The sequence below is a fragment of the Elgaria multicarinata genome, chromosome 3 (genome assembly GCF_023053635.1).
Source record: "Elgaria multicarinata webbii isolate HBS135686 ecotype San Diego chromosome 3, rElgMul1.1.pri, whole genome shotgun sequence".
In the NCBI taxonomy this organism is placed as follows: Eukaryota; Metazoa; Chordata; class Lepidosauria; order Squamata; family Anguidae; genus Elgaria; species Elgaria multicarinata.
In genome coordinates this window covers 6,749,226-6,764,591 of record NC_086173.1, presented here as the reverse complement: position 1 = coordinate 6,764,591, position 15,366 = coordinate 6,749,226, and the positions used below count along the sequence as shown (strand labels likewise).

At 47.3% G+C, this 15,366-nt stretch overlaps 1 protein-coding gene across 3 annotated transcripts in view; it reads left to right on the top strand.

Annotated features, from left to right (window-relative positions):
• The window catches only part of ARHGEF25 (Rho guanine nucleotide exchange factor 25), an 84,457-nt gene that overhangs the window by 15,334 nt on the left and 53,757 nt on the right, over window positions 1-15,366 (top strand). Inside the window, exon 1 of one of the 3 annotated variants that reach the window (XM_063119194.1) lies at window positions 3,409-3,587. The exons of the other annotated variants lie outside the window; for them this stretch is intronic. Coding sequence (XP_062975264.1) covers window positions 3,497-3,587 — 91 coding nt within the window. The 5' untranslated portion in view covers window positions 3,409-3,496. Of the gene's footprint in view, window positions 1-3,408; window positions 3,588-15,366 lie in introns of those variants that run through there. 3 annotated transcript variants of the gene reach the window in all.

The window sequence follows — 15,366 nt, the reverse complement described above, 5'->3', positions numbered from 1 at the left end:
TGCCGCTGAGCTATGGCCCCTCACGTTAGAGGGGGTCCTGGTTGCACAGATCCAGCTGAGCCTCAACCAGCCTGGATCTGGGATGGGACTAGTGGCCTCCAGCTCTGTGAAAACTATAGAATCCAGGACTCAAGGGAAATATTTTCTCCTGTTACGGGCTTGGCCAGTAGCCTGTGACTCTGCTTTTCACTCAGAAGCAGCCTTAGCTGACGGCAAGCGTTCTGTGGCAAAGCTTCCTCCTGTGTGAGGATTTGCTTTCTAATGAATCCATTGACCCGGTTTGCACGATTGGCAGCGCCTACCATGGCTTAAACAAACCACAGTGGGTTGTGGCGTGTGCTAGCCACCATTGAGAATATTTAAGCTGAGGCAGGTGGTCACCATAGCTCATCGTAATGTGCCAACTGGGGAAGGTTTTGCAACCCTTGTGTAACAAGCCACCCGGAACCCATGGGCTGTAGTATTTAAGCCACAGTGGGCACCAGCGACCTTCTCAAGCAGCCCATAACCTGGCAGCTTCTCCTTCAACCCCCCACCCCACCCTAGGGTGAAGAAGAGATTATGATTCACTTGAGTGATTGCAAGGGTAGAACCAGGTGGGGTTGTACTTCACCAGGAATGAACACAGAATCTCAGAGTCTGAGGCTGTTGTGTGTGTCGTGGTACCTGACCTGCGGTCCCTTATCCCAATATTGGCTACCTTTGGCAGTCCCAAGGCAGCTGATGTTCTCTGGGCAGTTCCGACTGGGTTTTACTACGCACTGCCTGGACTGTTTAGCTTTCCCCTCAAATACCAGTTCTAGCCACTGGCCATTTAAGAAGGCGGGAGTAATGTATTAACATATGCAAAAGAACAATGGCCATTCTCCTTCCTGCCCCAACTCTACAAAAGGGGTCACTGATCTACAGGCCCCCCCCTGTGACTTCATCACTAGGCTCTGCACTGATCCTGTGCTTCTTTTCTCTCCTCCTCCACTCCCCATGCTCAGGGCCACCTTCATTATTATTGTCCCACATATTCTAGGAATTTCAGAAGGAAGATGCTGAATGCTACTCCATGCAATAAATAACCATATCCCTGCAAGTAAAAGGAAATGAAAAATCTAGCATATCAGGGAGAAAAAGTTCTCTCCCAATTGGCTTTTTGATGTGCTAGTTGTTGTTTCTTCAGCAGAAAGGTTTTCATTGCAGAAGAGCATTAACAAATGTGGTTTCTCCTCTTGCAGTCTGTATTCTGCCACCCCAGAATTCTAGCATTTCATTTTGCAGCTTGTGTAAAACCAGCCCTCCTATACAGCTTTGGCTAGTAGCTCTTTGTATTTTGAACTGAGCAAGGACTGCAGGTCCTGACCTTATTATTATTTATTTATTTATTTATTTATTTATTTATTTATTTATATATATAGCACCATCAATGTACATGGTGCTGTACAGATTGCACAGTAAATAGCAAGACCCTGCCGCATAGGCTTACAATCTAATAAAGTTGTAGTAAACAATAAGGAGGGAAGGAGAATGCAAACAGGCACAGGGAAGTGTAAACAGGCACCGGGTACGGTGAAGCTAACAGTATAGAGTCAGAACAAACTCAATATTTAAAAGCTATAGGGAAAAGAAAAGTTTTTAGCTGAGTTTTAAAAGCTGTGATTGAGTTGGTAGTTCTCAAGTGTTCTGGAAGAGCGTTCCAGGCGTAAGGGGCAGCAGAAGAAAAAGGACGAAGCCGAGTAAGGGAAGTGGAGGTCCTTGGGCAGGCGAGAAGCATGGAGTTACTTTCCATGTACACGTCTTGCGTGGCAAACAGCATGATGTGGTGATAAGAATGAATGAGGGAAGGGATCAGTGCCTTTGCATAAGGGAGAGAAAAGTTGACAGATGGCAGTAATGTAACACACTGGGGATTGATGCAAACGTAACATTTCATATGCTCAAAAAGCACTTTTATGTCAATGTTTATTTATCTCTTCCATTTGATATCCCACTTTTCTTCCTCTTCCACCCCCATTTTAACCTCACAATGATCCAGTGAGGTAGAATCACTTTAGGGTGCTACCAACGAGAAGGCATTACACAGCTATTTTGTCTTTTCTTTCTTAATGGGTGTTCTGCAGTAAGAGAAAGAATAGAAGAAGTGTTGGGAAAACATAGGAGGGCTCTGTCTCCCCCCCCCCCCCCGCGCTGTATAATTCTGTGAATGACACAGGGTGACAAAAGCTTCGTCTGAGTGACTGTCCCAAGGTCACCCAGTAAACTTCGTGGCTGAGTGAGGATTTGAAACTGGGTCTTTCCAGTCCCAATCTGACATGCTGTACTTCACTTGGCCAATCATCACACATCTGTGTTTCACAGTGTGCGTACTGGCAGCTCATGATTTGTACATGCAACACAATGGGTGTGTGTGTGAGAAAGAGAGATTATGTGACTTGTCTCAACATGGAGATTTCATGCATTTTTTTCCTATCTGGAATTGCTTTCTGTGTAGGAAATGTGTTAACAGTTTGAAGCAGGCTTGAGCTCACTCCCCACCCACCGACCTCACAACCTCCATCCCCAAGACACAGCTGGGGAAGACTATCTCAATATGGGGTGGATCCTGAGGGTCCCTGACGTTTGCTGTAGAGTGGTGGGAGAAGACCTGGACTGCTCCCCTTCCACTCCCTTTTTCTGGAGCACTGATGCCCTGTGTGGGCATGGATGGCCATAAACCTGATGCACTATATGGAGAGTTCAGCCCTAGCAACCTGTTCCACCTAGGAGTTGCCCACTCATTCCTGGGCATTCCATCAGCTGATACTCAGAGATTCCCCCAACTTTGTGCATTCTGAATGTTCACCCCCTTTACATGCACAAGCACAAGCACAGGCACACCTACACAGCCCCTTCATATTTGTTCCTTCTCCGTGTGTGTGTGTGTGTGTGTGTGTGTGTGTGTGTCTTTTTTTAACATCCAGGCATCCTCATGGCCAGTCCCTGACCCTTGCATCCACTGATTCCCCCACCCCCATTCTTCTCCATCTCTGCATGCACATATACACACACATGCACGCACACACGCAGAAACCTGGTATCCCCCACTCGCCTTTGGGGTGATAGGGACACAGAGATCTGCCCGCCCCCTCACCCATGCCCGCTGCAGGCTCCACTGCTGCAGAGCTGGCTGCAATGGCTCAGCAGGATCGAGAAGGAAGGGAGGGGGGGCGGTGTCTGGCTCCGGGAAGCTCTGGAGATGGATGGAAAGAGAGAGAGAGAGAGAAGGAGGGAGGGGGGGGAGAGAGAGAGAGAGAGCTGTGCGGGGGGGGGGGGGGGAGCTGCAGAAGCTCCTCCTCCCCACGGGCAGCACCAGCCCAGCCCTGTTGTTCTGTCACTGAGCAAACGGCTGCGGTGGCGGGAGCCCCCCCTCCCCCCCCCCGCGGGCCCCTTTCGCTGCCTGGGCCGCGCTGTCCCTTTGCTCAATGGCTGGCACAGTGGGTGACAGAGCCCAGCGTGGCCGGGCGGCACCATGAGGGGTGGGAGCCAGCAAGGCTGTGCCTGCCACCACTTGTTCCGCAAAGTCCTGGCGAAGTGCAGCTGCTGCCCCTCCCGGGCACGAGGTGAGTGGTGCTCCGGCATGGGCACACTTTTCTCCTTTCCCCTGACCTCCCCCTTTCCCATGCATGGGCATGGCCCCCATTCTGCCCTTCACCTGCAACGCACACTGCTCTCCTGCTTGTCCCTGGTTGGGTGCCACCTACCGCTTGGTGGCTTGAGGTGATGGGCATCACCGCCTCGCGGCATGGCATGGCATGGGCGTTGTCTGTCTTCCCTGCTTGACAGCATCACCTGCCCTGGGGTTCCTTCCTGGACACCACTGCCTATTGCTATGGCTTGGGCACTAATATCTTTTTACCTGGCCACCATCATTAGCAGTGGAGTCCTCGCTACTGCCCCTGGCACCGAGGGGCATTGCGTCCCATGCCTGGCCTCTTTGCTCTCCACCTGTGCCAGGCTTCCTACGGATGGACATGGCTTGATTCATGGTATTGTTGGCCTTTGGAACGGGATCTGCTTTTGTTAATGTTAGGTACCCCATTCTCAAAGGAGCCTGGCACTTTTTTTTTGCTCTCGAAAGGACTGCTTTCAGGCAAAGAAAGGCATTGTAGGATTGGGGGTGGTGGTGATGCCAGGTTTATCTTAGAGATGCCACTCCCTTGTGGTCGCACTAGATAGGGCACTAATCAGGGGGCAGAGTAAGGCGGAGGTGGGGGGTTAGGAAAAGTTTGTGGCAAGAATCAGAGACACATTTGGAGTTAGGGTGACCCAGTACCTTCGCTGCTGGGTGGGTGGGGGCAGAGTAGGGTAAAAGGGTTGGGTATTGGAGAGTTCAGCAAGTCTTGTCCATGAGGATGTGTTTTTAGAAAAACTGAATATGCTTACATGCAGAAGAGAGCATTTTCTGCATACGTTTCTTAATGCATCTGTCAGTGTGACTGTGTGTACACCCTCAAAACCTAACATTTAGGATTGCAGATATGAATTAGAACTCTTCCTGCATCCCTTTACATGTGTGCGTCTCTGCGTGCATAGATCTTTCTCTGTGTTCAGATAATGTTTAGCCATGTAGTGGGGGGTGGGGACATTTGTGGGAGGTTGGACGTGCGAGAAGTGTGTCTGTGTGAGTGAGAGAAAGAGCAGGGAGAGACTGTCTGTGTAGGAGGTTGCTTGTGTGTGTGGCTGTGTCTCACTTTGTGAACGACTGCATTTCTCCTGTGTTTCTGTAAGTGCAGGCTGTGAATGTATGTGGCTGTGTATTGATGTACCATGCTCTGTGCACAGGTGTGAGAGTGTGTAGCACACTCTGCACGCACAAAGGTAAAAACAGCAACAGCAAAGGTTGTAAAGCATTCAGTATGTGGGATGCTGAGTAGCCCTGGGGTGGGATACTTCAGGAGCTGATAATGCTCCTTGCTGTGACCTTCCTGCCACTCACCCTTGCCCCTGTTTTCAGCCAGTCTTCATTGCCCAAATGTCTAGATCAGGGCTGAAAGTCACAAGTAGTGATGATGGGAGGAAATAAAAGGGTTGTGCTTTGAGGAACCATAGAGGTATAGCTGGGGATGAAGCAGAGCCAGGAGCCCTGTCCTGGGACTCTTCAGGGCTAATGTTGGCCTTGTGATTGTGGGTGGAAGACAAGCACCATCTCTTTATACATCTCTCTTGCTGCCTTTTATGCTTGGAACTCCCTCCTAGAATAGCTGCGCGGGGTCTCTGTGTTTCCCCCCTCTTTCAGATCTCATCTTAAAACCTACTTTTTTCCTGATGCCTCTGACTTAAACATTCAGTGCCTATGCCCAGCTGTCTGAAACAAATCTGAGGTTAACTGCCTCTCCCTTTGTCATCTATCCCTCCCCCTTGGTTGAAATGTAGATTGTAAGCTCCTCAGGGCAGAGACCTGGGTTGTTGCTGTGTCAAGAAAACACCATGTACATTGACAGCACCGTGTATAAATAACAACTCCATGTGGGCAACTGACTGTGTCAGTGGCGTTTCAGACTTTCTATCTTCAGGGAATCCTTTTACCATTGAGTCTACTTTGCTGAAGCATCCCTGTAGGCCTGCCATAGAACTGCAGTGACTCGCAGAGGATTCTGGGGTATGCATCCAGACTGGGCATGCAGGACACTGTCCAGGTCTGTAAGACTTCACTGTGGCTGCTGTTGATAAAATGGTACCCTAAACATACTCAGCACTTCTCTGTGGTTGCATGTTGCAGAGGGAGCTTGGTGGACAAGTTGTGTTTCAGGGAAGCTTGTCCGCTATGCCTGATTGTCCCATTAAGAATCCTAAGATAAGCTTCCGGGAGTCTGCAGAGGTGTTCTTCGGAACATAGTTTGAAGACCACTGCCTTAATTTGTGTAGGGTTGTGTGTGTGTGTGTGTATCCACAAATGAATGCAAAAATTGTTAAAGGTATGCATACATGGTTTTTCGGTCCTATACTTGGTTCTCCATTTGTTCCGCCCAGACCCATCTTCCATTTCATAACGTACTACCTGTGGATTTCTTTAGTGTTTTCTGTGCCCAATTAATTCTGTCCAGGTTGACTGTAAACATATAACATAAGAACAGCCATGCTGGATCAGTCCAAAGGCCTGTCTAATCTAGCATTCTATTCACACAGCAGCCAACCATGCCCCAATGGGATGCCCACAAGCAGGACATGAGCCAAGAGAGCACCCCCTTACCCATGTTCCCCAGTAACTGGCATGCAGAGGAATGCTGCCTCTGATACTGGAGGTAATAATACCCATCATGACTAGTTGCCATTGATAGCCCTATCCTCTTTGAATTTGTCTAATCCTCTTTTCAAAGCCATTCAGGTTGGTATCTATCACATCTTGCTGTAGCAAATTCCAAATTGTAATTATGCACTGCATCAAGAAGTACTCCCTTTTATATGTCCTGGCTCTCCCAACATTCAGTTTCATGGGATGACCCTGGGTTCTAGCATTTAAAGAGAGGGAGAAAAAGTCTCCCTTTCTAGGTTCTCCACACCATGCATAATTTTGTACACCTGCTATGATTCCCCCCCCCCCATTCACTTTTTTCCCTAAGCTTAAATGCTCCCAATGTTGTAACCTTTTCTCATAGAGGAGTTGCTTCAGCCCCTTGATCATTCTGATTGTTATGGTCAGTCATGTTCCTTGATCATTTTGTTCCCTGCTGTGGTGTTCTTCTCTCACTGCTGGAGCTGCCCTGTCCTCTTCCATTGTGCTAAAGGAAGTTGATACCTGCCGATTCTCAGTTGTGCAACTGGACTGATAATGGGATAGAAGAGAGGACCACTGGAATTGACAAATTTGGTGCCAAGTAGACATCAATGCTCCTCAAGGTTTGCAGAGCAGAATAAGGCTGCCCCTTTTCCTGGGGAACCACTCAAGGTAACACCACACACAAAATAGTTTAGGGAAGAATTCAACTACTTCTGGCACCAAGGACCTCTTTGTGGGTGGTTTATATAGCCTAGAAATGATTAGACACTCTACTAAGGGCGTATTACAACTTTAAACCTGTTTGGAAAATGATTTAAAGAGCATAGCTTCTCCCAAGGAATTGCTTGGAACTGTAGGATGTTGCTTTTGTCTTTAAAACTCCTACAATTTCTCTAATGGAATGCCCTAGAACTATAGTTCCCAGGAGCCATGGATTACAGCCCCTGACAGTTAGACAGTTTGAAACTGGTTCACTATGATTGTTAGTCCGTTTGGGTGCCATTTTCTTGGTGGAAAGGCAGGGTACAAGTCAAATAAATAATGACATTTACTTTGGTACTGAGTGGACGCTATTAAATAATGGAATACTTACACATTTTTGAGGTGTTAGGCAGGCTGATGTAGGGCACCTGACCCATTTAATCTGCACTAGGACTCTTCATTATATCCCTGTGCTTCATTATATAACTGTATGTCTCTATCCGTGCCCAAGCCTACTGTCGGTTTTCACGCCACTTGTGAATCATAGAATAGTAGAGTTGGAAGGGGCCTATTAGACCATCGAGTCCAATCCCTTGCTCAATGCAGGAATCCATCTTAAAGCATCCCTGACAGATGGCTGTCCAGCGGCATCTTGATGGTCTCTAGTGTGAGAGAGCCCATCACCTCCCTAGGTCATTGGTTCCATTGTCGTACTGCTCTAACAGTCAAGATGTTTTTCCTGAGGTCCAGCCAGAATCTGGTTTCCTGTAACTTGAGCCCATTATTCCGTGTCCTGCACTCTGGGAGGATTGAGAAGACATCCTGGGTCCTCCTCTGTGTAACAGCCTTTCAGGTATTTGAAGAGTGCTCTCATGTCTCCCCTCAATCTTCTCTTCTCCAGGCTAACATGCCCAGTTCTTTCAGTCTCTCCTCATAGGAGTGGAACTTGTGCTTACAGATCTCAAAGGCTTGGTACTTAATCTCCAATCTGTGCTCCATTTCTGGGCCTCCAAAGGCCCACTAAAAGGGCTTGCTGGCTGGTCTCATGGATTTGATGGCATTGGAACCACTTCTCTGGGGGCCTATAAGCAGCTGTGGTAATGGCAGTGGCCCCTAGTGAAATTGGAACAGAGAGTGTGGGAGCCAAATGCCTGGTTTCTGTTCACATCTCTGGGAGAGCAGTTGAGACGTGTGCGGTGAGGCAGGAATTGGGGAGGGGGGGAATAGAAGCTGGTATTAATTCCCTCTCTCTGTGTTCAGAGATCAAAGGTGGTGGTTTGACGCCCCGTTGCCGCAGTCTACTGGAAATGCTGAAGGGTACATTGCTTCCATGTTCCCAAGCTCCCTCACCATGGTAACTGATGGTGTAAGAGGGAAGCTATAATGAAGGGTGGTGGTCAATATAGGGCCTTTTCCTCATGTGGGCCTCTCTTTATCTGACACAGGAACTCTATGTCAGGAGAGCAAGGGCTTAATCTGAGACATACTTCAAGAAAAGAGTACCTTTAAGCATGTGTAGAGTGCTGTCCCTTGTGACTTGAGGAATCACAACCACTTCCAGTGCATTGTGGGACTAGGGACAAAGACTTCCAGAGCACAGAATAGCTTCCAAATAAGCTAGAGACCAGCACCTCTGATTTTAAAAAAATTAAGCACCAGGGAAGGGTCAGGGTGAGTAGAAGGGAAAGACAAGTCCTTCTTGCCTGCTCCACAGGATCTTCCTTGAGAATCTGACCCTGGAATAAATGCTGGCCTAAACCCAGGCTTCCGTGACTCACCATCCACGCTGCAGCTGGCTGCTCCGGTTACCATCTACTCCCCCAGTTTAGATCCGACTGGAGCTGCTCCCAGATTGTGGTCGGGAGTGTTACTTATTCTGCCCCTGCCTCTCTTCTCTCTGGCCTCAACAAACAAGGCATGGAAACATTTCCTGTGGCAAGTGTTACAAACTTGGGGACAGGCGGGGTGAAGGGAATCTGTGAGGCCTAGTGTGAGGAAGCATCTCAGTCCAAACCAGGTATCACCAGATCTGGGAACTGGTTTCATTCCCAGAAGAGAAGCAGCAGCATGAAGTTGGCAGTGTCCTTGAGCTTGTGCAGAGTGTCTTTTCCTCCACATTAAGTGATAACAACTGGCTGTTCTGAAATAAAAGGATGTTTTCCAGGTCTGATAGGATATAGCTTCTAGGCCAACTTGAGCTCTGGCATTCCTCATTTTAGAAATTCTATTCCGGGGAGTGTGTGTGTGTGTGTGTGTGTGTGTGTGTGTGTGTGTGTATGTATGCATGCTTGCTTGTGCATCCTCTCTCAACTTTAAACAGAGAAAGAAAGGGAACAATATGGTGGTCTAGGCTGTGGGGTGTGGACTAGGTGAATTAGCAGTCAAGTCCTCTCCTTCTGTGGAGTTTAATGCATTAGAATTTGGGGTCTGGGGCTGCCAGTGCTGTTTGGATCTACTTCTCTCTGGGGAAGCAGAGTTGAATTGTTGTGGTATCAGTGGGTGGCATAAAACCTCTGGGCAGACGCTTTTGCCCATGAGGAGCAGAAGACCTGAGCAAGTCACAAATGCCAGCTGGAAATGGGGTACCCACTTAGAGACTGAGTAGTCATGTACAGAATAGTAGTAACCTCAGGAGCACTATACACCATATACCCCAAATTACTCCTGTATAGTCTTGTCTTAACTAACCCGAAATATAATTGCCACCCCGTTGTTCTGTAGCTGCAATCACAACAATGGATTAGAGTCTTTGTTTTGCCCAGAAGCATGCAGTGAAATGCAGCCTTTAACCACCTTGAAGGTGTGCAGCGCTAAAAAGCGTTTGCAGGGTGATACATGGTAGCTAGACCTCATTAAGTGTGATCTTGAGTCAGTAACCCTGCTTAGTGTCATTAAGTGATCTTGAGCGTATGGGTGGTCAAGCCATCTCGTTTCAGGCCTTCAAGACTCCTCTCCCCTTGCACCTATTTGTCAGGAGTTCTGAACCAGCCAGGCTTGCTTCTTCTCATATTACCTGAAGGCTGACTCCCATTTTAGGTATATTTTATTTTATTACATTTATATACCGCCCCATAGCTGAAGCTCACTGGGAAGTTTACAGAAGGTTGTCCTTGCTCTGTCTTCTTTCTGTGCTCCGGTGGGTACCCTTCTGCATTTTGATATCTGAGAGAACCAGGCCCCAGAAACCAGTGCAAATACTGTCCCAGACAGGAGTGGGCTTGGATACTTTTAACTGTCTCAGTGGAAGTACAAGCAATGAGTAAACAGTAAATAATTTAGGAAGCAAATGCCTTTATTAACAGCCCAGCATGAAGTGCAGTGTAAGGATTAACACTCAAGGCTCGTCTGTTTTGAAGCAGCCTCTCATTTCCCCTTACAGTTTGAGCCATCTTGCTGACTGTGGGAAAGGGTTTGTCTGATTAGCTCATCATGTGTAGAAGGCGCCATTTGGCTTGCCACTGTGAGCTTAGAAGTGCTGTATATTGTGGAAGGTAGCTGTCTCAAGCAGAGTGATTGTGTGACATTGATCCTAAGAGGAGAGAGAGAGAGAGAGAGAGAGAGAAAACAGGCCTTTCGTCGCTGTAAGTCATATTGTTAGAGGATTGTGCAAGCTTTTGAATTACACTGAGCAATTTGTCAGGTAGAATGGAAAGGTACTTGCTTCTGAAGAGGTGTCTAGAGATGGTACAAATATATGGAGGGCTTTTAAACTTGTCAATTATCCTAGTATGTGACTGAAATATGTGCTTGCCGGCCACCTTTTCTGGAGGTTTGTGGGGCAGAACTGCCTTGTGTATGAGATCAAGATCCGTCTAGTCTGGTTTCTACCAGTCGGATGTGTCAGGCACCTATATCAATTTTCCAGCTACTGTGGGTTGCTTCCTTAAGTGCATCTTGAAATGAATGTGAAATGCAGGTCTTAATATGTGGCTCCAGATATTATAGGAAAAACAACAATGAAGTTCCTTACTAAAGCAAATTCTTATAGCCATTTCAAGTCGAAAGAGTACCTGATGCTGATCCATCACCAGATAACATTATCTAGAGAGAGAACGCCGAAGCAGGAGGGGAAGAAAGAAGTGTATGTGTGTTTGGAGAGGGGGTCAGTCTTGGTCCTTAACAACCTGATAGGGGCCGAGATCTGTGAATCAACTTTTGGACCTGGGGTGTGAGATTAAATCTGAAAGCAAGTTCAGTCCCTCCTTTTGCACTTGCAGCCATAACATCCATACTTGAGTTTTGCCAACTTCTTTTTTTGCTGGCTCTGCTGCTGTGCTGTTAACACCAGCCCAACACACAGAAATTAACCTTTCCTGGCTGAAAATGGCTTAGGCATAGTGTACTATTTTTTAACCTTTCCTCCCCAGCACAATCCTAATGAAAATCCCAGCCCCTCACTCCAGGTTGCATTAGCTCTTGAAAGAAAGCTTACATTGGCACAAATGGCTGAGGGACCATCTTTATGTTCTGGAAGCCCCGAGGTGGCTCCACAGTGGCGATGCGTTGATTATACGATGCAGCAGCTACCTCAAAGCCACTGTGGGGCTTTCCAGAGAAGCTCTGCATTTTAAAAGTTGGGGACTTACTTTGACTTTTCAGGATGGAGCAAAGCGAACACGGCCCTTTGGCCATCTAACCTCGCTCCATCCTCGATGTGGAGGCATGGCCAGGCAGATAGCGACCCATGATGGGTCGCCATCCGCATTGGTAGAGGGCAGGGGGCAGGCCAGCCACTGGAAACCCCACACTTCTGCTGTGCATCAGGATTAGACACCACTATCCCTACACAGCAAAAGTGTGGGGTTTTCCTTATCACGGCAGCAAAAGCAAGCTAGCCTTCTCTGGCTAGTGGAAGGGGCCAGGATGGTCACCCTTTTGCCATTGTGTTCTTTGGCAGGAGGTACAGCCTCCCACTGGCTCTTGGTGTCCAGGCCAATGGATGAGGCCAGGGGCCATGCAGCCCTTCAGCTCTCCAGTCCCAAGGAGACAAGATTAGAACAAGATAACTGGGTCGAAAACTTGAAAGCACTATAGAAATGCTGCTGTTGCTGATAAGTAGTCGGTAAAGCTTTGCCTGCCAAATTTGTGTCAGGAATTCAATTCCAGGAATGGGGCCAATCAATAAGTGAGTGATCCTATCACTCTGTAAAGGAGGACCATGTGGATATCCCTGTTTATTTCCCAGGTGCTCAGGGATGATGCTGTACCTGACAGATGAGCTCACACATGAGCTTCAGGGTGGTACGGCCCAGCCTGCACAGTAACCTGCACAGTGGAGATGATGGTTCATGTTTCCCTGAGCTCAACATTCCCCTAAATTGATGCTGATGCAGCATCTGCTGATTGGAGCAGCTACAGGACAGGGCACAGACTGTGTCTTTGTGTGTGTGTGTGTGTGTGTGTGTGTGTGTGTGTGAGAGAGAGAGAGAGAGAGAGAGAGAGAGAGAGAGAGAGAGAGAGAGAGAAGGTGTCAAATCGGACCGCAAAACAGATATGACTTGTTGCCTAAAACTGCATTGATAAATTCTGGAGATTCATCTCAGACCAGTCCTGATGTGCAGCTCTTACTAACTGTCTTTGGGTTTTGTTTCTCTGCGGATCACGACTGATGTACAGGAGTTTGTGTCCCACATTTTTGTCCCCAGAAGGACAGGTCCAATGAATTTTTGAGAGGATATCCCAAAGTGGTCTGTGCATGAAGGGTTTGCAAAATTGAAACCTGCTCACTCCCTACATCTGAGGCTTAAAACAGCTCTTGCTTTGTTCAAGATTTGTAGTGTGAATACAAAACCTGCATTGATGACAATGCTCCATTCACATTGCAAATGCCTTTCATTTGCTTTCTCTTCTGGATAAACATCGATCATGTTAGTATAAATAGTGCAAGAGAGGCACAGCAATGAATTAGGCCTTTTGTACAGGATCAGCCTGCCCACAAAGCAGGGGGAACCTCAAGCAGCGAATTAGGGTGCAGCAAATTGAGGGGGAGTCTGAACCACGTTCATGGCGCCTATGGGCAGAGCCTCTACCCCTTGGGGGGAAAGCCTATACCCCATTCATGACACCTATTGGGCAGGAGTCTATACCCTGTTGATGGCACCTATGGGGCAAGAGGTTGTATCCCATTCATGGCACATATGGGGGACAGTCTTTACCCCATTCATGGCCCCTATGATATGGGGAAGAAAGAAGGAAGGAAGTCATGCAGTTTCTGTCACTGAGAGGGTTGGGCCTACCTGCATTTGGGATACACTCTAGGTAGTGGCCCCTGACTTTCCCAGAATGGCTGTATATTCCCAGGATGTGTACACTCTGTGTGCGTGTGTTTAAAATATATGGACATCCAATTGTCACTTGTAGCAATCTGTATGGGAGTGTTGTTCTGCTTCTTCCCAGATGGGCTTTCTGCAGAGGAAATGCATTAAGCATGAAGTGGCCCTGGAAAGGGCTTGAAGGGATGATTCACACAATCAGTCTGCTTTCTTTTGTTTTCCTGCCTGGATCCAGCTGTGCTCATGGTAAATGGGTTTTCTGACCATGATCAGAATCCATAATTAGTAGGCAACGGGCAGGTTCGCACGATCATGGAGAGAAAATAAGCCACGGTGGCTTATTTTGCCTCCCCACGCGTGCCAGTTGCAAGTCGCCTAATTAGCATAATTATTTTGATTGTGCTAATTAGACAGCACACAACCGGCAAGCACGGGGAGGGAAAATAAACCACTGGGCCTTATTTTCCTTTCGTGATTACGCAAACCCGGTCAGCTGCTTCAGTAGTGGCATGAAAAACCATCCTGCAGCTTCTACTTGGGCAAACAATTCAGATGCCCCTTTTGCCAGCAATTTGCTTGTATTCTGGCAAGGACAACAAAGACATTTACAACAATAGCAGCTGACTGCAAGCTGAACAATTGTGTGAATCAGTCTTTATTCTCTTAGGCTGTACACAGATGATAATTTTTTTTCCCAGAGTGTTGAAAGTGGTGTGATCATTACCTATAGTGTGCACACATATCTCACTGTTGTCGTCTCTGTTCAGATGCCTTGTAGACTTTCTGTTGTACTTTCAAAAAAGAAAGAAAACTTTATCAGAGATGATGAGACAAAAGAATTGGTGTGTATTCCAAGGGCAGCCAAGTTTCTGTTATCCCACCTTTAGAAAATGATTGTCTGTCTCCAGTTTTACACAACTTTACAATCACATAGTCTGTAGCTATCCTATATAACAGGGGTCACCAACACAACGCCTGCAGGCACCTGCATTTTTTAAAAAATTGCCATGGGCTTGTATATATCCATAGCAATGAATACATAGGTAACGCCTATATATGAAAATACAACTATCTAGCAATTATATTCTGGCCTCAGCTAGACCTACCTGGTTTACACAAGGTGCGCAACGACCTCGGAGGGAGAGGACCTTTTCTTTTTTTAAAAAATCCCAGAAGATGCGCACTAGCATTTGTGCAGTCAAGGTAGTTAAAAAAAAAACCCTGCTCCCCCCACCCAATGGGCACAAAGCTCCTGAAGAGCTCTGTACCCCATGCATGGGTCCCAGCTTCTCCCGAGTAACCGCGAGGAAGCTATCTCTTGTCTGGGCTATCTCTCACCCCCTGGTTATACAATCTAATTTATCTCAATTAGAAACCTGTTTGATTGAAAGGATGGCGTTGGGCAACCAAGATCCTTACCTAGGGTGACCATATGAAAAGGAGGACAGGGCTCCTGTATCTTTAACAGTTGCATAGAAAAGGAAATTTCAGCAGGCATCATTTGTATATATGGAGAACCTGGTGAAATTTCCTCTTCATCACCACAGTTAAAGCTGCAGGTGCCCTGCCCGCTTTTAAATCTGGTCACTCTAGTATAGCTCTTGCACTTTTAACTGTTGTGATGAAGAGGAAATTTCACCAGGTTCTCCATATATACATGTGACGCCTGCTGAAATTCCCTTTTCTATGCAACTGTTAAAGATACAGGAGCCCTGTCCTCCTTTTCGTATGGTCACCCTAAGCCTTACCCCTCTTAACAATCCTAATAGTGAGTATGGTTTGGTGACTAAATGCTGTCAGAGTAAGTAATCAATATCATACAGCCATGAGTAGCTGTTCTTATTCGCTTGGTTGCTTCGACAGAGTGAGAAACACAATGATTCCTGCTTCTCTCTAGCCCACTTGATCATGGTGCAGGGCTGTGTGTTTTGAGATGCATTACTACAGTGGACTGGACATTGCTCTGTGGGGTTCCATGGGAAGGTGGGGTGTTTGTGTCCTATAATTCTGTGGCAATATTTGGCACTGGTGAGATCTGATGGAGGAGTCAGGATTATTTGGTTGGTACAGCCTGCTTTAAAACGCTTTAGTGTGTGTATTCCATGGGTTTTTATAGAGGTGGGGGTACCCTGCGTGACCCTGAAGCTG